Raw genomic sequence first — 24,430 nt, forward strand, 5'->3', positions numbered from 1 at the left:
AGCAACAGTCCACCACTTCTTAATCTCCTTTTCTCCAAACTAAACACACCTTGCTCCCTCATCCTTTCCTCATGTGAGTTGACCTCCAAACCCTTTGGCCTATTCCTCTGATGTTCATCTGATGCAGTGGAAAATGCAGTCAGGGGAGAGCACTGGAGACGAAACTCATAAAAGCAATGAGCAAGAAGACTATGTTTGGAGCAGCATGTGGAAAGAGTGTGGGGGCAGGAGGCTGCAGCCGTGGAAGCTGGAGAGGAGTCTGCAGCAGATGTGCAGTGGCATGCTAGAGATGATGGAACCATTTTTTCTCCTGAACAGATTCTGGGCCATGCGTGGAGGTGACAGTACCAACAAACCAAGTGATGCAGGAGCAAGGCTCCAGCGTGAAACTTCCCTGTCACTATAAAACTTCAGTCAACAAGAACTTCATACTGGAGTGGAGGTTTGCACCAATCTCAACAGCACCAGAGATGGGGAAACAGGTGAGGGACAGGGGACAGGGGCTGGAGCCTTGGGACATGGGGGTTGCTCCAGAGGTTGTCTCTAAAGTATTCTTTCTTCCAGCCCAGGACAAGCCAGATGGGGGGAATTCAAAACTCTGCCAGGGTGGGAAAGAGATGATGAAGGAGGTTAGTGAAGTTTATAGCTCCCCGCTGAACTGCTGGTTTGCCTGTAACATTATAGGACAACAGGAACAAGCCAGGGGGACCTTTTCATCAGCACTAGTCAATATTTTTTAACCAATTCATTCAAACCAAACTATTTTCAGAAGTTTCCAATTTTTCCAATTAAAAAAGGACTTTGCACTGAAATCTTTGTTTTGTTCCCAAAACTTTCCTTGAGCCAAGTCAATATGATTAAAATGTTCTAATGGAAATAATGGTAGGGTTTTTGCTTGGCTCTAATTTGACTGAGTCTTGGGGATGCTGCCAGCATGAAGAGGTCCTTGGGTCTGAGTGACTTGTCCCTGCGCTAGCATTGGTATCAGTGAAATTACTCACCCCCTCTTAGGGCTGGAACCAGGATTGGCCAAGGAGTCTAGGGAAGGCAGGGGGTCAGAGGTAGATGCAATAATGCAGTAAGAATGATAGTTGCTTGGCTGGTGCTGAGTTGCCTGCATGATGGCACTGTTGTCTCAGAAACCTAATGAAAACAGCCAGTGGGATCCATGGAGGCAAAGGACAGTTTTATGATTAAAGCCTTCAGCTGAAGTTTATGCTATCTAGGTTCCATACCTGCTTCTGCCACAGGCTTCCCATGTCACCTTTGGCAAGTCCGTTCCTCTCTGTGACTCATTTTCCCACCTGCATATCAGGGAAGACACTTCCCAAGCTGTCAGAGATTCTGTGGTCACAAATCCATCAATGCCTATGAAATGCTTAATGTGACAAAGAAGGCAACTATGAATCACAGGAATGCTCATAATGGATCAAACTAGTGATCACCCCCTGTGGCCTTTCATACAACAGTTTTATTTTATTCTGCTCTATACACATACTTATACCATGCTCAATACTGCAGTCTTTGTAGTTTTGTGTTAAACAACAGTACTAATATCTCTCTCCTCATTTTCTTATCTCCTCTCATGCATGCCAGCTACCCACCCACACATTCACACTCCCCTCCCCCCCCCACAAGGCTTTTGATACAGTCTCCCACGACATTCTTGCAGGCAAGCTAAGGAAGTACGGGCTGGATGAATGGACTGTAAGGTGGATAGAAAACTGGGTGGAGCATCAGGCTCAGAGGTAGTCAGTGACTTGATGGCTAGTTGGCAGCTGGTATAAAGTGGAGTGTCCTAGGGGTCAGTCCTGGGGCCAGTTTTGTTCAATATTTTCATCAATGACCTGGAAAATGGCATAGAGTGCACCCTCAGCAAGTCTGCAGATGACACCAAGCTGGGGGGAATAGGGTTGGGGGAATAGGGTTATGCTGGAGGGTAGGGTTAGGATTCAAAGAGACCTAGACAAATTGGAGGATTAGCCTAAAAGAAATCTCATGAGATTTAATAAGGACAAGTGCAGAATCTTGCACTTAGGGCAGAACAATCTCATGCACCAGTACAAGCTACGGTCCAATTTCCTGCAGAAAAGGACCTGGACGATAAGCTGAATATGAGCCAAGTGTGCCTTTGTTGCCAAGAAGGCTAGCGGCATACTGGGCTGCATTGGTAGGACAATTGCCAGCAGAACAAAGGAAGTGATTATTCCCTTCTATTCAGTACTGGTGAGGCCACATCTGGAGTACTGTGTCCAGTTTTGGGCCCCCCACTTCAGAAAGGATGTGGACAAAGTGGAGAAAGTCCAGTGGAGGGCAATGCAAATGGTTAGGGGGCTGGGACACACGATTTCTGAGGACAGGCTGAGGGAACTGGGCTTATTTAGTCTAGAGAAGAGAAGACTGACAGGGGATTTAATAGCAGCCTCCAACTACCTGAAGCAGGGTTCAAAAAAGGATGGAGCTGGACTATTCTCAGTAGTGGAAGATGACAGAACAAGAAGCAATGGTCTTAAGTTGCAACAAGGGAAGTTTACTTTAGATACTAGGAAAACTTTCTCACTAGGAAGGTAGTAAAACACTGGAACAGGTTACCTAGAGAGGCTGTGGTATCTCCATCTTCAGAAGTTTTTAAGACCTGCCTAGATAAAGCCTTGGCTGGATTGAGATAGATTCATAGATTCATAGATGTTAGGGTCGGAAGGGACCTCAATAGATCATCGAGTCCGACCCCCTGCATAAGCAGGAAAGAGTGCTGGGTCTAGATGACCCCAGCTAGATGCCCATCTAACCTCCTCTTGAAGACCCCCAGGGTAGGGGAGAGCACCACCTCCCTTGGGAGCCTGTTCCAGACCCTGGCCACTCGAACTGTGAAGAAGTTCTTCCTAATGTCCAATCTAAATCTGCTCTCTGCTAGCTTGTGGCCATTGTTTCTTGTAACCCCTGGGGGCGCCTTGGTGGATAAATACTCACCAATTCCCTTCTGTGCCCCCGTGATGAACTTATAGGCAGCCACAAGGTCGCCTCTCAACCTTCTCTTGCGGAGGCTGAAAAGGTCCAGTTTCTCTAGTCTGTCTTCGTAGGGCTTGGTCTGCAGGCCCTTGACCATACGAGTGGCCCTTCTCTGGACCCTCTCCAGGTTATCCGCATCCTTCTTGAAGTGTGGCGCCCAGAATTGCACGCAGTACTCCAACTGTGGTCTGACCAGCGCCCAATAGAGGGGAAGTATCATCTCCTTGGACCTATTTGTCATGCATCTGCTGATGCACGATAAAGTGCTATTGGCTTTTTTGATGGCTTCGTCACACTGCCGGCTCATGTTCAACTTGGAGTCCACTAGGACTCCAAGATCCCTTTCCACCTCTGTGCCACCCAGCAGGTCATTCCCTAGGCTGTAGGTGTGCTGGACATTTTTCCTCCCTAGGTGCAGCACTTTGCATTTCTCCTTGTTGAACTGCATCCTGTTGTTTTCTGCCCACTTGTCCAACCTGTCCAGGTCTGCCTGCAGCTGTTCCCTGCCCTCCGGCGTGTCCACATCTCCCCATAGCTTTGTGTCATCTGCAAACTTGGACAGAGTACATTTCACTCCCTCGTCCAAGTCACTGATGAAGACATTAAAGAGTATCGGTCCAAGGACCGAGCCCTGCGGGACCCCACTGCCCACACCCTTCCAGGTCGAGACCGACCCATCTACCACGACTCTTTGGGTGCGGCCCTCTAGCCAATTCGCCACCCACCGGACTGTGCAGTCATCCACGTCACAGCCTCTTAACTTGTTCACCAGTATGGGGTGGGATACCATATCGAAGGCCTTCCTGAAGTCTAAGTATACGACATCCACCCCTCCTCCTGTGTCCAGGTGTTTCGTAACCTGGTCATAAAAAGAGACTAGATTGGTCAGGCACAATCTACCTGCCACGAACCTGTGCTGGTTTCCCCTCAGCATAATTTGTCCTGCCGGGCTCTCGCAAATGTGAGCCTTGATAATTTTTTCAAAGACTTTGCCAAGGATGGAGGTGAGACTGACTGGCCTATAGTTGCCTGGGTCCTCCTTCCTCCCCTTTTTGAAAATGGGGACCACGTTGGCCCTTTTCCAGTCCTCCGGGACTTGGCCTGTGCACCACGAGCGTTTGAATATTCCTGCCAGTGGCTCTGCAATGATGTCGGCCAGTGCCTTCAGCACCCTGGGATGGAGCTCATCCGGGCCTGCCGACTTAAAGGCATCCAGTTCTTCCAAGTGACTCTGCACCACCTCAGGGTCTACGCATGGAAGTCTGGCGCCTTGCTGCTGCCTCTCTACAACCCCAGTGAGAGACTTGTCGTGTCCCTTGCTTAGGAAGATAGTTGGGGATGGTCCTGCTTTGAGCAGGGGTTGTACTGGATGACCTCCTGAGGTCCCTTCCAGCCCCAATTTTCTCATGGTGTGGCTGGTCTGGCAAATTGGGGAGGTCAGGATGGATGTGTCAGCTGCCTGCCTACTGCAGCAAATAAGTGGCTAACAGGGAAGATCTTTTGGGGCCAGCTGAGGACCCTGGATTACAGATTTGGCCTTGGCCTGTTTGTTCTTGTCTGGCTGGTTGTCTCTGAACAGACCAGGTGAAAGAGGTTTGCTTGTTCATGTCCCTGTGGCCTTTGATCTGACCCAATGCTTGAAGCTGCTGAGTGATTAACATTAACACCCCCCAACCCCCAGGACAGCAAGATGTAGTATGCAGCATTCATCAGAGTGGATGATTAATCATCAGTACATAATGCCAGGAGACATGATGGAGTTTCCATTCTTCAAATCAAGACACCTTTCTGGAATAGCTGGTTACAGGAACAGTAGGTTGAAGCTCTGTTGTGAAAAGCAGGATCCATGCTTCTTTCATCCCTTAAAGTCTGTGATTGTGAAATACCACACCAAGCCCTGGGCTGGAGAAGCAACACTCTAAGTATCTGCTTTGTGACTGGGCCCCAGGGACTGTTGTGAACTTGGTAGTACATCAAGCAGGCAGACAGTTGGTAGTGTGAGAGGTAGACCACAGACTCCAAGGCAGATTACAGCAAGCACTGAGCTCTGGCCAAGTGCCAACTTCTACCAGTAAGGCTGGAAATTTTTGTTAGCCACCCAAATAAGTCCTTAGCTTCCCTTTATAATATATGAATCCCCTTATACAGACAGTAACTTTATAATCCATACTCATTCTCAGGTTAGATCTGGTAAGCGAGTGTGGCATTGGTTGGAAGGAAGAGTCCCAGATCTGTGTCTGAGGAGGTCTTATGCCCTTGCCCTTAAGTTCCAGTGTGTACATTGCACATAGAAATGGGATGGATGGGATGGTCCACTGGAAGATTGTACATTGTGGATGAGTTCTTGGTCCTGTTCATGTGCACTGTCCTATTCTATGTCTCATGCCTCACTATTTTCTTTCTTTGTCCGTGTGTAAAATTCTATAAGGGCTTTTTTAAAGCAATGCAAAAGTTGCTCTGTGTGGTACTGGGCTGGTCTGAGCACCCTATAAACAGAGGGTTCTCTCTCTGCTGGATCAGCCTCTCCTTTGATGTCATTTCCCTTCTAGTTTATCCTTATCCCCTTTAGCATTCTCTCTAGTGTGCCTTTCACCTAGTCATTGTGTGTCCTTGCAGCTTTCACCTTAACTCTCCCAAGCTGTGTGCTTTGAGATTAATTCAACACAAATGCTGCTGGATGGCAAGTTAGCTCTTAGCCCTTCCCTCATTGCATACTGCTGTGTTCACCCCAGATTTCTAAAGCTTCCCCAAACAAACTGTCTCATTTCTGCAGATTCTCTACTTCACAAATAACATGACGTACACGCTCGGCTCTCAGGCCAGCCGACTGAGTCTCGTTCAGAACCCTCCCACCATGGGGGATGCAACCATTAGACTAGACAACGTTCGTCCTTCAGATGCTGGCACGTACATCTGTGAGGTGAACAGCCCCCCAGACTTCTATGGCAGTGGCTCAGGGCTCATACACTTCACAGTGCTGAGTAAGTCAATGAATGCTACTAAGGGTCCAACCTTGCTTGTCAGGGAACTACCACTAAAAGGGAATCCTCTCAGAGGTCCTGAGGAGGTCCTGTGAGGCTGATCCCTGAAAGTTCATGCTTGTTAGGGCTGGGAGACAGTGACATTTTGATCTGCTCCTGTCACTTTTGAGTCCTCAAAATTTCTGCTGGAGCCCAAAGGAAACACTCTCACTGCTTATTGCCCCATTAGTGGGTACCCCCTCCCAGCCTTGTTCTAGCACAGAGGCTGGGCAAGGCACAGGAGCAGAAAGGTACTGACATATGGGGAGCAAATAAAGGAGGCATGTGAAAGCATGGCTCTCCCTCTCCATCCCAGCCCTCACCCCTGCCATTATGCCCCTAGGGCATCCCCTCCCCTGTGGCATAGTAGGCAAGACTTCACCATGCAGAAGGATCTGAAGTGGGAGGAGCAGGAGAGGATGGTGTCTGGCTGGGATATCTCTTGAGCTTTCCCAAATCATTCACATTTGTGTGGTGCTTTGAGGTAGTGTGCCAAGAGTCACATAAAGGCCTAAGCAGATGGCAGAGAAGGGGTGAAGCATAACATGGTTGAACACAGGGATAAAGAAAGTGTCAGTAGTGGGATGGCAAAGTGACTGCAAAGCTTTCCAGTGATGGCTATGCCAGGGGCCCAGCCACATGTGTAGTTTTACCTATATAGTCTCCTACTGCATCAATCTCATTTTCTCTCCTGATTTCCCTACAGTGCCTCCCTCTACCCCTGTTTGTAAAGGGACTGAATATGCTTCTGTTGGGGCTGATGCCACTCTGACCTGCAAGTCTGCCGAGGGTGTACCCAGCCCAGTTTATGCCTGGTCACACATTGGTTCCAAGACACCATTGCCACTGGCCAACATGGTACAAGGTATGTGGTGAGTGGCACTCATTAAAGAGCCTTTATCTTTTAGAGGCACAAACACAAACCTACCAGGCTGGATTGGGTCAACCCAGAATTCTGGTTTCAGCTGAGATATAAGCCTGATGCTAGAGAGAAGGGTAAAAAAAATAATACCCAGCCAAGTGTACAAAGCTGCTTAGGGTTGGGAACAATAAGTTTACATCTGAAACATGCAGATGATCTCCTTCCCCTCCCCACCTTATCCTGGCTAACTCCAGAAGATCAACACTGGGAATAAGTAGGCCATCATAAAACACACAGCTAAATTCACTCTCCTCCACTGGTGTGAATTGCACAGGTTTCTGGGGCCAAATGCTGTCTGGCTTAAGTCCCTATAACTCCCATAAAACTCTCCAGAGCAAAAGGAATATTTCAGAAATTAAGGAAAAAATCAGATTCTAGTCCCACCAACTGTTTCTCATGGGTATCACAAGATATGAAGTTACAGGTCCTGTTAATCAGAAGGTATTTATTAAGGAAATAGCAGCCAGCTACAGACACAAAGAGGTATCTACATAGTTTGATTTCCGTTTTGTCTTATTTACCAGGAACAACAGACTATCTAGAATGCTATACAGCATGCAAAGACATCTAAGAGCTAAATGCCATACTGCAGGAAAGCACATTTCATCTTACATAATTCCAGAAAATACAAGGGATTTCTTGTAATTAAAGTATTGGCACGAGGAGCGGTGTTGGTTATTATGGGCAGGTTTTCAGGATCAGACCCTGAGGGTAAGTCTGCACCACAGCAGCAGAATCCTCAGTCATGCTGCTAGGGAAATAAGCCATACCCATCCGCTCCTGCCCATCAGTCAACACTGGACAGGAGGCAGTGGGGACATCCTAGCGGTGCCTGCAGTACCACACTTGAGGTGCTGAGGTTGCCTTAGAGCATCCCAAGATGTTTCTTTTGAGCATGCCCAAAATCCAGGTCTCATCTCTGGGGTTGAGAGAGTGGGAGGGCAAGGCTATTGCCTTGGAAATGTTACTGAATGCCTTTCAGCCTTAACTCGTATAAATATATTTCCACTTTTTAAATGCCATTGTAATTTCATTTGCCTGCAATAGACTCTGCCTGTAGATCAGTTCCAGGGTAACTTTATTTATTTAAGCATCTGTTCATGCCTTGATAGAGGAAGATGAGGAGTTGCTATGAAGTTTCAGTTCTCAGCTAGTCCAATTCTTACTACATGGAAGATATTTTAGCAAAGGACAGAATGACTGCTCTGAAACTTCATAGCAACTCCTCATCTTCCTCTATCAAGGCATGAACAGATGCTTAAATAAATAAGGTTACCCTGGAACTGATCTACAGGCAGAGTCTATTGCAGGCAAATGAAATTACAATGGCATTTAAAAAGTGGAAAAGTGCCCATATGGCGACGTTGCTACTGCGCCATGCTTTAGTACTACCTTTTGGAAGTACTAGAGCATGGTACAGTAACAGCCCTACTGCACCGTACACTGGGCGCACGGTTATCTTTAGCAGCTACCTTGCTGTGGTAGCCACAGTGTGATTAGCCTACTAGAACTCACCTCATCAAGTCCATGCCAAAATGCCTGTGGGCATTGCTTCTGCTCTTATGTTCTCTGTCTGGATACTCAACAGACCTGAAGTGCTTTAACCAAAACAGAATATTAGCGTCAGTATTTAGCCTCTTTCTCACTGGTAACAAGCTTCATGACTGAAGAGAAAATTATTGATGCTAAGGGCTAATTCCTTTCCAGCCTTTGCAGCCTTATGCCAGAACATTGAGCCCTGAGGCCTGAAAGCACATGCCTTATTTAGGCTGATGTTTAGACCAAGTCTCTTTCTCCAACAGGCTTTCTCTCAGGCTAGCGCATGTGACCATGTCTCCTTCCACTGGCCAGCTGTAGTGAAGGGAGTAGCTTGCTGCTTGCTCACAGGAGTTGGAGTTTTCCTCTGGTATCTGTGACAGGGACATCTGCCGAGGGGGAGGGGAATTAGAGTGTCCATAGCCATGGTTCCTCCTGTTGCAACTTTTGCCCTCTTTTACACAACCCAGGGCTTACAGATCCCTTCTCTATAGAGTAAGCTGCTGGCATGACCACCCTGCTCAGAGGCCCAACTGAGCCCACACCTTCTGATTGCACAACAGGAAAGGGAACTTTCTCTGGCATTACAAGGGCGCTAACAGAAGTGATATTTGTCACATAATCAGCCCCCTGAAAGTGTTCAACAGCCATGTCCTGACAAGTCCATAGCTACAGAGTGCTTTCAAAGTGCCCAACCATATGAAAAATGAACCCTGATAACATAAGGGTCCAAATGAAGACGCCCCAAAGTGGGAAGGGAGCCTGCCTGGGAGCAAGGCTGGGCCCCAAGCCCCATTCTGAAGCACCGGAGCTGGGGGGACAGGGTGGGGCTCAGGGAGAGAGGCTGCAGACATCCAGCTGGCTCCAAAGTGGAATTTGATTTAACCCACCCCACCAGGCTCAACAGAGAATAGCTGTTAGGTTGAGGTGGTCACTGTAACTCGTGGTGCTTCCTGTAGAGCACCATGAGTTACAGTAGGGAGCTGCATATCTGTCAGGACCCTAAGGATTATTTTGTTGTTTTCCTCCTTAAAAGATGAAAAAACAGGGACGCTGATGCTGACCAACCTCTCACTGGCCTTTTCGGGGACCTACCAGTGTGTTGCCTCCAACGAGTTTGGCCATGCCAGCTGCCAAGTGACCATCAACGTGACTGGTAACATGATCTGTATTTATTTCAGCCTCTTTGGGTCTAGGTGCAGCTTCTGCCTACAAGGTGCTTTCTCCACCCCTTTTCTGCAGGTGTTTTCATAGATTCATAGATTCATAGACATTAGGGCTGGAAGGGACCTCGGAAGATCATCAAGTCCCCCCCAGAGCCTGCACTTTTCCAGGCTGAAGAGTCCCATGGTTGTCAGCCTCTCATCATAAGGCCTGTTCTCCTGCCCTCTGATCATACGCATGGCTCTCCTCTGGACTCTGTCAAGCTTCTCCACATCCTTTTTAAACTGTGGAGCCCAGAATTGGATGCAGTACTCCAGCTGCGGCCTCACCAAGGCCTAGTAAAGCGGGAGGATGACATCCTGGAATTTGCTTGAGAAACATCTATGGATACAAGTCAGAGTTTTGCTCACTTTACCAGCTGCAACATCGCATTGGTGGCTCATATTCATCTTGTGGTCATTCATGACCTCCAAGTCCCATTCAGCTGTGGTGCTAGCAACCATAGCACTGCCGAGCCTATAAGCGTGCTGTGGGGTTTTTTTCTCAAGGTGGAGTACCTTGCATTTTTCGGTGTTGAACACCATCAGGTTTTCATCTGCCCATTTTATGAACCTATCTAGGTCGGCCTGGATCATCATCCATCCTGTCCTCAGGTGTGGACACTTTACCCCAGTTTGGTGTCATTGGCGAACTTGGCCAGTCCACTTCTGACACCAATGTCCACATCATTAATAAAGATGTTAAAGAGTATAGGCCCAAGGACGGAGCCTTCAGGGACCCCACTGGTCATGGCGCACCACAATGATTTACTTCTGTCGACTACCACTCTCTGGGTCCGACCTCAGAGCCAATTCCCCAGTCATTGGACTGTGATATAGCCGAGGCCATGGTTGGCCAATTTTTCCATGAGATAATCATGGGACACCAGATCGAAGGCTTCTTTTAAATCAAGATATATGACACCAATCTCTTCTCCCTTGTCCAGGTAAAATATGTTGCCTGGTCACAGAAGGAGATGAGATTGGTCAGGCAAGACCTACCTGCAGCAAACCCATGCTCGCTATCCTTCAGGATGTTGCCATCAGCCAGTTTGTCAAGAATGGTCCCTTTGATAATTTTTTCCAAGATCTTCCCCGGGATAGTGGTCCGGCTGATGGGCCTGTAGTTCCCTGGATCTACTTTCCTCCCTTTCTTGAAGATAGGCACCACATTGGCCTTCTTCCAGTCTTTGGGCACTTCACCTGAGGGCCACAAGTTCTTGAAGAACCGTGCCAGTGGCTGAGCTATGATGCCTCCCAGCACCTTAAGTACCCTTGGGTTTAATCTGTCTGGGCCAGTTGACTTGAAGGTGTCCAGCCTCTTAAGGTGTTCCTTCATATGGTCTACATTGATGAAGGGTAACAATTCTCCCTCACCCTGGCTGTTCCATACCTTATTGAGCAGGGCTGTCCCTTGGGATTGGTGAAAAACTGATGCAAAAAACCCATTAAGCAGGTTGGCTTTTTCCTGGGCATTTTGCTAAGGCCTCCTTGCTTACATCAGTCCTCACAGGGGATCAGAAGATTAAAGTACTGATAGATTATGCACTGTTGGAAGAGGAGGGGTAACATGGGACCAGCACTACCTATAAAGTCCTGGAAGGAGGCAGAGATAAAATTGAATGGTTTGGATGTACAGGGAACCAGTTAAGAGCTTCCGCTCTTCAGCCCTGTTCCCACAAAGCTAGCAGGTTGCCTATGGCAGCCAGGCTGTTACAGAGGAAGGCAGTACCTGGAAGTGAGGCAGAAGCCACAGACTTCTGCGCATAATTTAAAGTCTGTGCATATCTCAAGATGGCAAAGGGTTGTGGGGCTCACCTGTACCCACCCACTCAGTTCTTCCATTGGGAAAGCAAGTTCTAAGCCAGGGACGAGCAATTATTTTGGGCGGAGGGCTGCTTACTGAGTTTTGGCAAGCCATCAAGGGCCACATGACAGACAGCCAGGGGCAGATAAATATTAATTTTCTAAATTTTTTAGGGGCCCCATGAGCCAGATAGACTGGCATGGTGGGTTGCATCCGGCCCGTGGGCCGCATTTTGCCCACCCGTGTTCTAAGCCATGATGGAGTGACAGGTGCAAATCTCCTAGTCCAGACAGTGCCTGTACATGAGAAGGGAGGCTGCTCCGACACACTGTAATTACAATATGTCAGAGCAGACTCGATTAGGCTGAACATGACTCAGCTGATTAATCAAGTTTGCTGGACCATGGTAATTACTGTGCTCCAGCAGCCTCCTGCATCTGGGGTATCAGCGTGCCTGCGGTTAAAAATGGCAGCAAGTGAACAAGCTTTAGTTCAAGTGTCCCTGTCACCATTTTTAAGGGCAGAGATGCTGATACATGAAATTCTGCCGCTCTTTAATTAGAGCGGCTCTCAGGGCTGCTTTAATTAAAGCACCATCCCCTACCCTCACACCTGGAGTATGTGTAAAAGTGCCCAATTTTAGGAAAGGGGATGATGTGACCCATAATATTTTAAGAAGATTTTCCTGTATTGGCCTTTATTTAATGCCAGGAGTAACATATACATAATTGACCAAGGTCAATCAAACAGACTCTTTTGTTGTGTCAGTCTTATAGACATTAACCTGGAAAATTTGGGGACAAATTAAAAGTTGCAGAATATCTGGGCTCTTACAAGAATGCGCAGGTTAGCCTGGAGAGCTGCTAAACAAAAGGAAATGTTGCCTTCTCTGAGAATGTCACTCCTGGCTTGCTCCCTATGAATAGCTAGTAACTGTGTCATGAGTCTGACAGAGAATTGAAGCTGACCCCAAACCATCATGTATATAGACATATTCTATCTTAGGCTGGCCATTAAAACACACTATAATGGAGGGGTTTGTAGCTCAATGGGAGATTTATTTAAAGCTGCTAGATTTTTGAGGCAGCTTTTCACCATGGCAACACATTAATATTACCCTCTGGAAGGTGCATAATATAGTGAAGGTAAATGACCAAATCCACTCTAGAAAGCTTTTACAGTCTGATCATGACTAGGGCTTCCCAGGGGCTTCCATTAAAATGCTTGAGAATTTCCTGCTCCGACCACCAGAGGTAGTAGTGAGTGGCTGCCTCCAGCTAGTGGTCAGGGGTCTGTGCTGGTGTTCAGCACCTCCTCCAATAAGCCCCTGGAAGGGACTCTTTACAGCTGCTGTCCTATTGCCATCTCCTCCTCCTCCTGATGTCTGCCTCCTTCACAGTGATGATACCTGGTCATGTCAAAATAACCTTTGGCTTTTTTCTGGCTAAGTCTTGTGTTGTTGTCCTTTGAGGGCAAAGACAAGCGCATCAGAGGGGGGGATGGGTGGGGGGAGAAGAGAGAAAAGGAAAAAAAAGGAAAAAAGAGAAAAGAGAGAGAGGAAAGGGAAAGGAGGGGGTGGTGAACGGAGGTTAGGTTGCGTGGGTATGTAGGTGAACAATCTGCTGCAGCAGGGTCAGGAAAGTGATGAGGACTGGGTACAACAGGTTTTCATTTTCCTAGCCATGCATTTCCTCATTGCTTCTGCCGTGCGTTGCTGTTTGAAGGCCAGTGCTGCGTTCTGGATGGCATACTCTATTTGACAGTTCATTGTAGAAGATTTTCTCCACCAGGCAAGTGTTGGGCATTCTGGAGAGGTGGCCACCAGTTTCAGTAGAGTGTGACCACTGGGAAAGCTGATCTTCTGAGCACCTCGGTGTCTGGAATCTTGTCCTACCGCTTGATCTTTAGTACCTTTCACAGGCAGCACAGGTGGAAGTGGTTTAGTTTCTTGACATGACACTGGTAAACGGTCCAGGTTTCTCAGGCGTAGAGGAGGCTCAGGAGAATGATGGCTTTGTATACCTTCAATTTTGTCGACATTCTGATGCCTCTGTGGTCCCAGACCGACGTACAGAGTCTGCCGAAGGCCACACTAGCTTTTGCTAGTCTTTCATTGACTTCATCATCCATGTGGACAGCACAGGAGAGCATGCTGCCTAGACAGACAAACTTGTCGACCATTGACAGTTGTTGGCCTTTACCTGAGGCATATGGTTCCTGGGGTGTTGTGCCAGGCACAGGTTGAAACATCACTTCAGTCTTCTTCGTGTTAATAGTGAGTCTGAAGTTGTCGCAAGCTGATGGGAATAGATCCATGGACCGTTGCACGTCAGCCTGTGAGCCTGCGGATAATGCACAGTCATCAGCGAAGAGGAAGTTGTGAAGCGTGGCTGTCTGGACTTTGGAGCTCGCTTGGAGCCTGCATAGGTTGAAGATATCTCAATCAAAATGGTACCTGATCTTCATACCAAGGTCATTGCCTTGGAAGCCATCCAACAGCATGGCAGAGAATGCCATGAGAGAATACCATGCTGAAGAGGGTAGGTGTGAGCACACAACCCTGCATGACACATTTGTAACTGGAAAGGAGTCAGAGCATTTGCTATTCACAAGTACGCATGCCATTATGCTGTCATGGTGCTGTCGAACCATATTGATGAATTTTCTGGGGCATCCATAATTCTTCTTGTCTTAGGGCCTCCACAACTGCTTTGTTCTCTCACCTGCTTTTGTGCCATTGATTACTTCCCCCTCCAATTCTTTACCCGTCCTTGGCTTTTATACCATTTTGCTATTTCTCTTCCTACCACTCTGGCTGTCCATACTCCCTGAGGCTCCTGCCATAACCATGCCTGGCTGTTATGCCCTGCTTGTTCTGGTTGCAGCATGTGGACAATAACCATACAGGGGCATTGTCAATAGGAGTACTGATGCTGCCATAGCACTTCACCTGCAACTCCAAACACTGGCATGATAGAACTGAACTTTGATGTACAAATTCCAATACAAGTTTGAGCAGCAGATAATCTCAGTTCCTGTCAGGCCTGTCCCAGAAGTAGCTCATTGCCATTCCTTTGTCAAAAGGAGTGAGCATGGATACCTGATCTGTGCCCAGAGAAGAAGAGACAAAATGTAGGTTCCAAACCAAACAAAAGCCCAGACTGGCTGCCAGGTAGGGACAAAAGCAGAGGTCTCCTGAGCTGCACTGTCCCAAATGCACAAGACAAACAGGAACCAGCAAGCCCATCAGCATCTAGAGATGGTTTTCTGCTTGCTAAAAATGGTAGTCTGTCTCAGGCATGCATACTGTACCCTGCTGTCTCCTAGCTGGAGGACAGGCAAAAGGTAGAGAAACATGTATGTACTTCTTGCACAGTTCTCTCTTCTATTTTGTGTGCTCTATCTATTCTAATCCTTGATCTCCTGACTCAGAGCTGATTCTTCTCCAGCTCAGACCCTCTCCATGGGTCTTTGGTACCATCTAGTGGCTCATACTCAGCCTACTTCTCTAATTCTCTACAATCCAAGCTATTGTGCAAGGTTCCCTGGGAACTCTCTCTGATCTGCCTCTCCAGGAAATCTGCATCTGTCTATGTACTGTGCAGTCTGGCTGCCATCCCATGGCTGCTCTACAGCATGTTCCCAGGTAGCACAGGACTTGTCTGCACTGTCTCTGTGCTGAAAGCATACTGCTGGGAAGCACATCTCACCCGCTTGTTCCACCTCGGCATGCACCAAAGCATAGGCATTAGGTGGTGGACCCAGCACCTCTCTTGGGCTCCCAATCTTGGGCACACTTCTCAGCACACACTCAGAGTAGCTGTAACACAACTGCCTTGTTTCCTGGACTTGGCCCGTGCTGAGCAGGAGTGAGGGGGTAGATGTGCTTTTCAGTGGTCCCAGGTCCAGCATAGAGAAATGTCCATAGCCCCTAGTTGAGCATGGGCACCCCTGACCAGGAATCTCTCCAGTTAGCAGCGTGCATTTTTCTTGGGCAGTCTTGTCTCCAACATCACCTTTTCAGGCAGGGCGGGGGCGCAGTCTGGGGCGGCAGTCTGAGGCCAGGTAGTCATGTCATGTAAGCTGGTGTGGCTCCACTGAAGTCAGCGTAGCTGATTTATACGGACTGAGGTTCTGGCCAGGATTTGGGGCTCTGTCCAAGAAGGGATCAGGAATGACTGATAGCTAGGTGAATCCAGGCTCAGAAGGTGCTAGTGCTGAGGATCCTTCTGGCCTGGGGATCCCCGTCTGCTGTCCGCTTCCATCTAAGGAGTGTGCTGCAGGTTTTGCTTCTAACTCCCTCCTCCACTAATTTCTTCCTGTTTCTTCATTTGGCACATGGCTCCCACTTGGGTCAGGCTCCCTGTTTTAATTAGTTCTCATCCACTGACAGCTCCCCTGTTAGCTGGCTTCACAGCTTGACTACATGACTAAAAGGAGAACTTGATAGCCATCTGCATGTGTTTGAAGGGTGTAAATATCAAGGCTTCATAGGAATTATGGGGGGGGGGGAGGTGGAGTGAGAGAGAACAAAGCTACAGAACTAGAAGCAAGGGAATACATTTAAGGAAAGGGAAATTTCAGGTGTGAATATCCATCTCAATGAGAAAGAGAGTGCTTGATTATAGAAGCTTCTACTTAGCAAGGGTGGGTAGCTGCTTCACAGGAACCTTTAACTCAAAGGACAGGATATTCAGAAATGCCCCTATATGATTTAATAGGTCTTTTCTTGCTCCAGGTTCAGTGACTGACCATCTGCTAAAATAGAACTCATACATCACACAAAATAGGTCTCATGAGAGAGACCCTGAGCAAAAGGGATGGGGTACAGCAGGTAACTACCACAGCATGACTGTCTAGTACAAGAGGTCCGCTGTCGGCTGGCAGAGTCACTAGGACCACTGAGGGCAGAGCTGGGAGGCTTTGAGTTCTAATCTTGGCTCTGACTCGCTGCATGGCCTCAGCCAGCTCTTTCATGGGGAAAAGCTACCACTTTCTTACCTTTAACTTCATCAGGCATTCGCATGTCATTAATTCCTTTGGCTTCCTTTACCAGTCACCTGCCCTTTTTACCAGTAACTTATAATCATTGCCACCCACTTCCCTTCTTTTCTATCCTTAGGATAGCATTACCATTATTATTATCTTATGTTTTATTGCTTCTTCCACATCTCCTTTGAGCCAGAATGGCTTCTTGCCCAGAGTGACTTTTATTGTATCTGTGAAATACTAGATTTCAGGTATTCAGTGGTCGTGTCTATACGTGTATTAATGTGCTGTTGTTACTGCACCTTTAGTACCTCTAATATGAGGTACTAATTAAATGTCCGGTAACTGGTGTGCAGTAGCACCAGCACACAGTCTTTTTATGGTACTTAGTGTGCAGTAGACTAATTCTACTGCGCGTTAGCCCACTAGCCTGGCTTTTGCCGTAACGCGCTAATGCACATTAGAATTAGTCTTCTGAGCATTAAGCATCCAGTGTAGACATGCCCCATCAGATGTCCATAGACCATTTCCAGCTTTCCTTTGACAATTCCCACTTTAAATTGGCATTACTGGTTGGTTAGGCCAACAACTACTTTAAGCTTTGGAATATTAGCCCTTTTATTGTTTAGAATTTCAAACATCAGCAGTGGGTTGATGCCATATTTGGTTTGTACAAAGGAAATGTAACTGGATCACAAGCATTGGTACCTAAGCAGCAGATGACTTTTAAGGCAGCAGTTAACTCGTTTTTGCCCATCAGAATTATCTCCAATATTGCTCATCTATGCTTAATCTAGAAATGCTAAGGATGTGTTGTTACTGTTCATATGCTACTTCCAGAAAACATTCCCCAGCTTGAAGTCATCCCACAAAATGCTGTTTTTCTTCCAGCACATTATTTACAGATACTTGAGAAGCAGCTTGTTCTGAGGCTTGATGGTCTGTAACCAACACCTCAATTTTACTTTTACTAGCTGAACTCTGATTCATCTGCCCAAAGAATCTGGCTTGCCTCTGATCCATAGACATCTGAAGTCCTGTGTTTCAGGATTGTCTATTATTCTGCCAATGGAAAGATTGCCTCTGACATGAAGTGCCACTGCCTCCCATGGTTTTTCTCATTCCATCTTCACTGGATAAGTTGTAGCCATCAATTTTAGTGCCCCATTTATAGGACTTATCCCACTAAGTCTCAGTAATATCCACCATATGTTCCCTCTCATACATGTGTGTCTCTGACTCCTCTTGTTTCTTACCCAGCCTCCTAGGATTAATATACAAACAATTGAAAATGTGACCCTTATATGCTTCACTTGTTTTTGGATATATTGTGTGTGTCATTAAGGACAAATCTTGACTGCTAAAGAGTTAATTACAAAAATGTAGTTTAAGGGGGTGGAAAAGCCATAGTCTCCTGGTGAGCCAACCTCTGCCTATTGAGTGAATTTGTTTCCAATAGGTACTGCAAAAGCTGGAGTGATCGTGGGAGCTGTCATAGGAGTCCTCCTGGCCTTCTTCCTGTTCGCAGTGATTATTGTCTATTTGTTACAGTACAGAAAGAGGGACAAGAAGGATTCCCAATCCACTTACAACGGGAATGAAATAAGGTTAGAACCTCTGACACCACTTCACTGTCCACAGCTTTCACCTTACTAAAGCAGGAGGGGCTCTAACACCCTGTGCATAAACCCATGCATATCAGAGCATAAATGATAAGTCTGGGGCATATGAAGGCAGATGCTTATTACTGAGCTGGCAAGACAGCATGCACACAGACTAGGGGAGAGCTTCAGATTTGGCTTGTGGGAGGTCTTGTGAAGGATTGGAGATGAATGTAGTGCTCATGGAAGGTACTAGGGAAGCAGCTCTGGAGGCTGGAATCCATCAGCCACAAGGCAGGCCCAGCCCAGGGAGCATCAGTGCAAACTTCCTCGTTCCCTCCTCCCTGACCGGGTCCCACATGTGGCAGAGAGGGGAGCAGCCTAGGCAGTGCTTAGCTTCTTTTCTGATGGTGCTAGCAGAAGTTATCAATTCCATGGGGATGACTCCATGGTGCCCTCAGGGCACTGAACTGGGCATTGGCTACTAACCTGCTAGCCCATTGGGTCACTACTGACACAGCCGAGATTGCACCTGTAACTTAGCAGGGAAAGGCTCTGGCTCCAGCTAACAGAGCCCACCTGTTCTAATCCTGCTCCCAGGTGCCTGTGCCTATTGGGCAAGAGCTCATCTTGGGGTGGCAAGTGCAGCTGATCAAGCTTTCAGATTCCTAGCTTGGCTGTTATTAATACCAGCTCTGACCACTGTAGCCACAGTTCTTTGAGGACTGGGTTGGCCCTGTGTGCATAACATGCCTTCTAGGTCCAGGGCATAGTCCAAAGAGCACAGCCCTGTGTGCCTGGCATTAGAGCCCAAAAAGACTGTGGGCTGGAGAGAGATGGAATATGAATGTCTTGCCAGTCCGCTGCTTTGTTGTTCCCTCTTATTCTTGTTGCTCTGTGGCTGATCCAATGGACATCATTGTAGCCAGAGGAGAATGTGAGTGGCTGGTTAGACTTGTAGCAAACAGAACGAACAACCAAACACTGAGAGATAGTCAGAGAGTGCCCAGCATGGGCGACTGGTGCCTCCTGAGTCGGGGGGGCATTTGCCCCAGTCAGCGACCCCACACCCAGGAGGGGCGGTCCCCTGCAGCCAATCCAGCCAATCCGCAAGTGGCTTCCGGGTGAGCGCAGTCAGCTGTGGGGGGACCACGTCTCCTGGCGCCCCCACTCCCCAGCCGGCGCTCTCAGGGGGGGCACCAGCACTCTCACCTGCCCCCACTTCCCTGGGAACACTGGCTGTCAGGGGGTCTGCTGGCAAAAAACGCTGGCTGTCAGGGAAGGGTGCTGTGCTGGTGAGTGTTCAGGGGAAGACTGCAATGCCAGAGGTGCTCAGTAGCCTGCTACTATGGCCAACATATTCACAGCTGAATGGTGCAAATTTAGAGCAGTGTGCACAGAGGCAGCATTGTTCAGGGAGCTCGTTGTGTGGGACTGCTGGTACTGCAGATAGACTGGGGCATGTTCACTGTGATGAGACCTCCAGTGGGTGGGAGCTGCAAGCAGAGGGACATGGCTGAGTGGTGCTGAATCCAGCTTTACAGACTGTCTTTGCTAGTGATACACTAGTGCTCTGTCCTGCATGTCTCCAGAACCCTTAAACATGGAAGGGAGAGAGGATAATGCAGAAGGGTTTGAGGAGGCTGGCGTTACCAGTAGGAGCGGACATGAGCAGTCTTGGGAATATGCAGTCAGCATTAGGTCTGCTGATGCTTTATGCCAGCTGAAGTCCCAAGCCTACATTACTGATTGATTTTTTCTTCTGTGAAAGTGAGGATGCCACTGCCCCAGGGATCACGGAAACCTCCTTGCAGAGGAGAGAGAGCGACCCTGGAACCCACTTCCTGGAACGGCCGTCGTCACAGGCAGAGTCCACGAGCACCACCAAGTCCAGACTCAACATCGTTGTCTGAGGCAGGGATGGGCTTGCTTCTGCTCTGTTCAGGAACTGCTGCTGTTTTTGATATATTACATTCTTTCTTGTTATTAATTAAGTTTTTTATTGTGGCATATTTGCAGCAGAAGGAGGTTTTACCCACTTCAAGGAACCTTTCCTTTGTGACCTCCAGTCTGCCTAGGCAGCACTTCCCACATTGGATGTGTTGTTTGTTTTGTAGTATTTCCTCCAACATTTCATCATAACCATTTAATACGAAAAGCCGTGTTCTCTGATTGGCTGACATAAAGGGCTTATTAACCATTCAGGATGCAGGGGTTTCCGTAATTATTATTTGGCTATTTCCCCACAAATGCATTGAGAGTGTATATGTCTCTTGATGCTGTTGCCTTCTGCTCTGCCTGGCCCCAGGACTCAGACCTACCAAGATGTGTGCCCGCAACTAAAACGCACCTCAGTGTAGCTGGAGCAGAAACCAGAAGGAGATGGGGAAATACCAGATAGAAAAGAAAGTGGAGCTAATGGGGAGCCATGAGGGCCACTGCTCTGCTCTTTAACTGAGGTCTTGCACACATGCTGGGGCCTGTATCCATCCAAACCAACTGCTTCCTTGGGCAGGGCTGTGCTGTGGGACATCACTTCAGAGGTTTCTGCCTTTTTCCTTGCAGGCTTGGACCTGTAACCTGGCAGAGGTGGGGCATCTCCTGGAGCCATGTTGTCAGGACATCCAGACCAAAATGGTTCTCTGGAGCCCTGGGAGCTCTAGCCAGGGCTGTAGTCCCACCGTACTGCATCGGGGGTTGATGCACGCGATAGACTACTCTGTTCTACTCCAGCTCTTCCCTGTGCCCCCACAGGTCTCCCTTGACTGAACACAGAGCCTGCCCCAGGACCTAACCAAAGGTATAGAAAACACCTCTTGATGGGTTGAGACATCAAAGCATGACCTGAAAACTTGCATATACACTAGCAAAGTCTCACTTTGCTCAGCTTCGTACCACACAGCAAACACCAGCACTACCCAGAGCAGCTATTCTGCACCTTGCTGCCTTGCTGAGCTGTGAGGGGGAGAATGGCCTGCCAGAGATGGGAGGAAGCAGGGAGCAAGGGGGCTTTAGTTCCTTAAACAGCTTTCGTTCCAGTGGTGACCCAGGCCCAGTGCTGGTCTGTCATCCACACAACATTTGTGCATTGAACAGGACAGTTCAGGGCAGTGAGGACAGCTAGCATGGCTTCCTAGTCATGTTTGTGCCCTGGATGAGCAGACCTCTGCCCTTAACTAAGCTAGGGTCTAAATAATGGGCCCAGGCCTCCAAGAGAAGCCCAAGGTACTGCAGGGAGTATGGCTGTGCTGGTAACCTATTCAATGCTTTGCTGCTGACTTGCTGTGTGGGCTGGGCAAGGCTCGCCCCTTGTGTGCCCCCAGCTGTACTGGGCTCTGGGACCCTGAAATGAAGGGCTCCAGTGTCAGAGAGAGCGTCTAGGAGAGGCAGGGACATGGTTCTTTAGCAGCTTTCCACTCTAATCTAGCACTGTCTCAGCACTGGGTTACAGAAGCCATGCGACTCCTCAAACAGCTGTGGCTTGCCCTAGTGTCCAGGCCCATTCCAGCATGGGGACTTTGGGCTCCTGCAGCTTCACAAACACCTGCAGCCTTGACTCAGCTGTGAGTTGAAGAAGACTGCTTTCTGGCTTCTGGGATCCCTGCACCACTGTTATCATAGTAGGAGGGAGATCTCCATGCAGGGAGTGGCAGCAAGCCAGCACTGGGGAGCATTAGTTCTCATCCCAGATGGGTAAGGTTCATGGTGAGATGATCCTTTCTGGTAGGGCAAAGAATCAAAGTTGGAGCTCTTCTGCACTGGTGTGAGGTGGTCCCCTGAGAGGGGTGCGTGCATGGGTCAGAGGATCTCCAGGCACGAGAATAAACAGGCTTTCGGGGCTCATATCAACATTCCTTTATTAACATTCCAACTTTTCCAGAGAAATCACATGCAAACCAAAAAGTACTATAGAAAAAAACACTCGGCACCAGCTCCTTCCAGCTGTGCCGATGCAGGGGCAGCATGCATGTGGAGCAGGGGCTGTGGTGCAAGCTGAGGCAGGAGGGGCACACAGCTGGGGCATAGTAAAGAGGCATGGGGATTTCCATACTTTGCTGCTCTGCTCCCTTTTGTGTGTCACCAGAAAGGAGGCTGAGTGTATTCTCCCTCTGTACACCCCAGGAATCAAGGTTTTCCAGAGGTACAGCATTGTTGAGGTCAGGCTGGGGTGCAGGTCTGACTGCGATCTCTGACTCGGGATAACAAGCAGCAGGAGCCTGGCTGTTCTCCAGCCATTAGTAGAATAGAGGTTTTCTTCCAGCCCAAACATGAAATGGGCTCAGAGGACAACAGCACCTCAGCCTGGGGGACAGTTGGGCAAGGCATGGTGCTGAGTTTGGGACTGTTAACTGGGCTAGTACACTGAGTGCAAGGAAGAAACCAACATGCAGCATGCATGGGAGGGCTGTGCTGAAACCATGGTGCAGCTGAGGCTCTGAGCAGTCCACCTCCCAGATCAAGAGAGGAGTCTGCCCTGCCAAGCTGGTGCAACTGTGTCCTGCCCTTTGGAGAGCTCAGACCCTGCTCAGAGCAGGGACCAAGGGTGGGGAACATACATAGTGTAAGAGCCAGAGGCATAACAGAGCAGCTGAGCACCCAGGGCAGCAGTGATGCATGGAGGCAGCGGCAACTTCTGGCTGTCAGTGCTGCTAGTGCAGTCGCAACAGCAGCTATTATTCTTCTGTCCCCTCTGCCTCAAAATAAGCATCTGGTGCTGCTTCCCCAGTCACCCTGCCCTAGTTACACTACTGGCAAGAGCATCAGGGGAGGAGAGGGATGCATAGACAATCAAGGTGAGAGATGGGGGAGAGGGCAGGGTCTATGCTCTGTAGGAGGCAGGAAGTGCTAATCCCCAGGCTGAGAAGTGGAGATGGCACAAACTCAAAGGAGCGTCCTGGGGAGGCCAGAGCAGCACATCCTTGGGAACAAACGTGAGGAAGCGAGACTGATTCTTCTGAAAGCTGATGGGGCGCTGGGGGAGTCAGGAACATGGCTGGGCGTCATCTTCTCTGCAAAGGGGATGCTCCATCTGTCACTTCTCAGCCACTGCAGGCAAAAACAGAGTGAGAGCCAGAGCTACCTCCATGCCTTCACCCCTTCTTCCCCTCAGTCCCCTCCCTGCCGAGACAGGGCAGTCCCACCTGTGCTGCCTGTCCAAGGCAGAGAGCTGGCAGCTTGCAGGAAAAGGAGTGTAGGCTGGAGTGTGACCAGCCTGAGGCACCTTCCCTCTCCTCCACCAGGCACTGTACTGAAACAGTGCAGGCTTCCCTGGGCTGGAGGGCATGGCACAGTGGGGCTGGCATGGGGGGAGCACAGCACAGGACAGTGATCAGTGTCCACTCCAGGGCCAAATAGATCCCACCAGACAGAGACTCTTTGCCCCACATCAACCCCTCCCCCCTCCAGCAAAGGAGAGACCTGCCCTGGGCCAAGGGGTTTGCAGAGCTCTACAGCCCTCCCTGGAAGATGGGTGCAAAGGGTCACAGCCCCAACACCCCTGTCCCAGGCAGAGCCATGGCAGGGCATCACTCTTGCTGCCTCCTGAAGGCCCTGTGCCTTTCTTTCCCAAAAGGATTCTGGGAATCTTCCCCACCTCTAATGTGAGTGCTGGTCCTGCACTGAAGAGATGCTGTATTCCATGATGGCAGTGATGGTCACACCCTGCCCCAGAGCCTGGCAACCTCATGCTAATTAACAACAAAGAGAGCCCCTTGCATTCTCCCAGGCCCCAGGGCATGCCTGAAAAAGCCCCCTTGAAGGGAAATCAATTGCAACTCTGAGCATAAGCACCCCAAATCCTCTCAGTGACCAGGGAAACAGCAGTGCCTGCCACACTAATGTCCCTGTCATTTACATCATGCCATTTCCAAGTGAAAAGACCCCAGCTTGACATAATGTCCCTTATTAAAGAACCCAGAGAAGAGGCAGGATAAAAGAGAAAGTGCCTCTCTGGGGTGTGTAGGTGGCATTTGCTCTGCACTCAGCATCCCCAGAGACGGGAACCGGGCCTGGAGCCGTCACCATCGGTAATCACAGCACATCCAGGCTGTTCACTTCTCTCCAACCACCCTAACAAATCTGTGCGGAAACTAACAAGATGACATTTGGTGAAGAATAATAAAGTCCCTTGGGACTAGCAGCAGTTCTTGCACAACTCTCGATTCCTCTTCAGAGAGAGCTGGAAGAAGATATGGGATCCACGGGGGTGGGGCAGGGCTGGCAGGCCTCACCCATGAGCCTGAGTCTCTCCCCTTGCTCTCCTCTGCCTGCTTACACTTACTCCATCCTAATTTATTTTACATGGGGAGACCAGGCCCATCAGGCCTTTGTTCTGCAAACTCCCA

General features: G+C 48.8%; 1 protein-coding gene across 1 annotated transcript; it reads left to right on the forward strand.

Moving 5' to 3' along the window:
- Positions 1-234: 234 nt before the first annotated feature.
- On the forward strand, positions 235-20,267 carry VSIG2 (V-set and immunoglobulin domain containing 2). Its single transcript, XM_019490122.2, has 6 exons — positions 235-482; positions 5,783-5,990; positions 6,736-6,894; positions 9,524-9,643; positions 17,945-18,092; positions 19,858-20,267. The coding sequence occupies exons 1-6, from the start codon at positions 363-365 to the stop codon at positions 19,997-19,999; spliced, it is 897 nt and encodes a 298-aa protein (XP_019345667.2). The 5' UTR covers positions 235-362; the 3' UTR covers positions 20,000-20,267.
- The last annotated feature ends 4,163 nt before the right edge of the window (positions 20,268-24,430 follow it).

Source organism: Alligator mississippiensis, chromosome 16 (genome assembly GCF_030867095.1).
Source record: "Alligator mississippiensis isolate rAllMis1 chromosome 16, rAllMis1, whole genome shotgun sequence".
NCBI classification, from domain to species: Eukaryota; Metazoa; Chordata; order Crocodylia; family Alligatoridae; genus Alligator; species Alligator mississippiensis.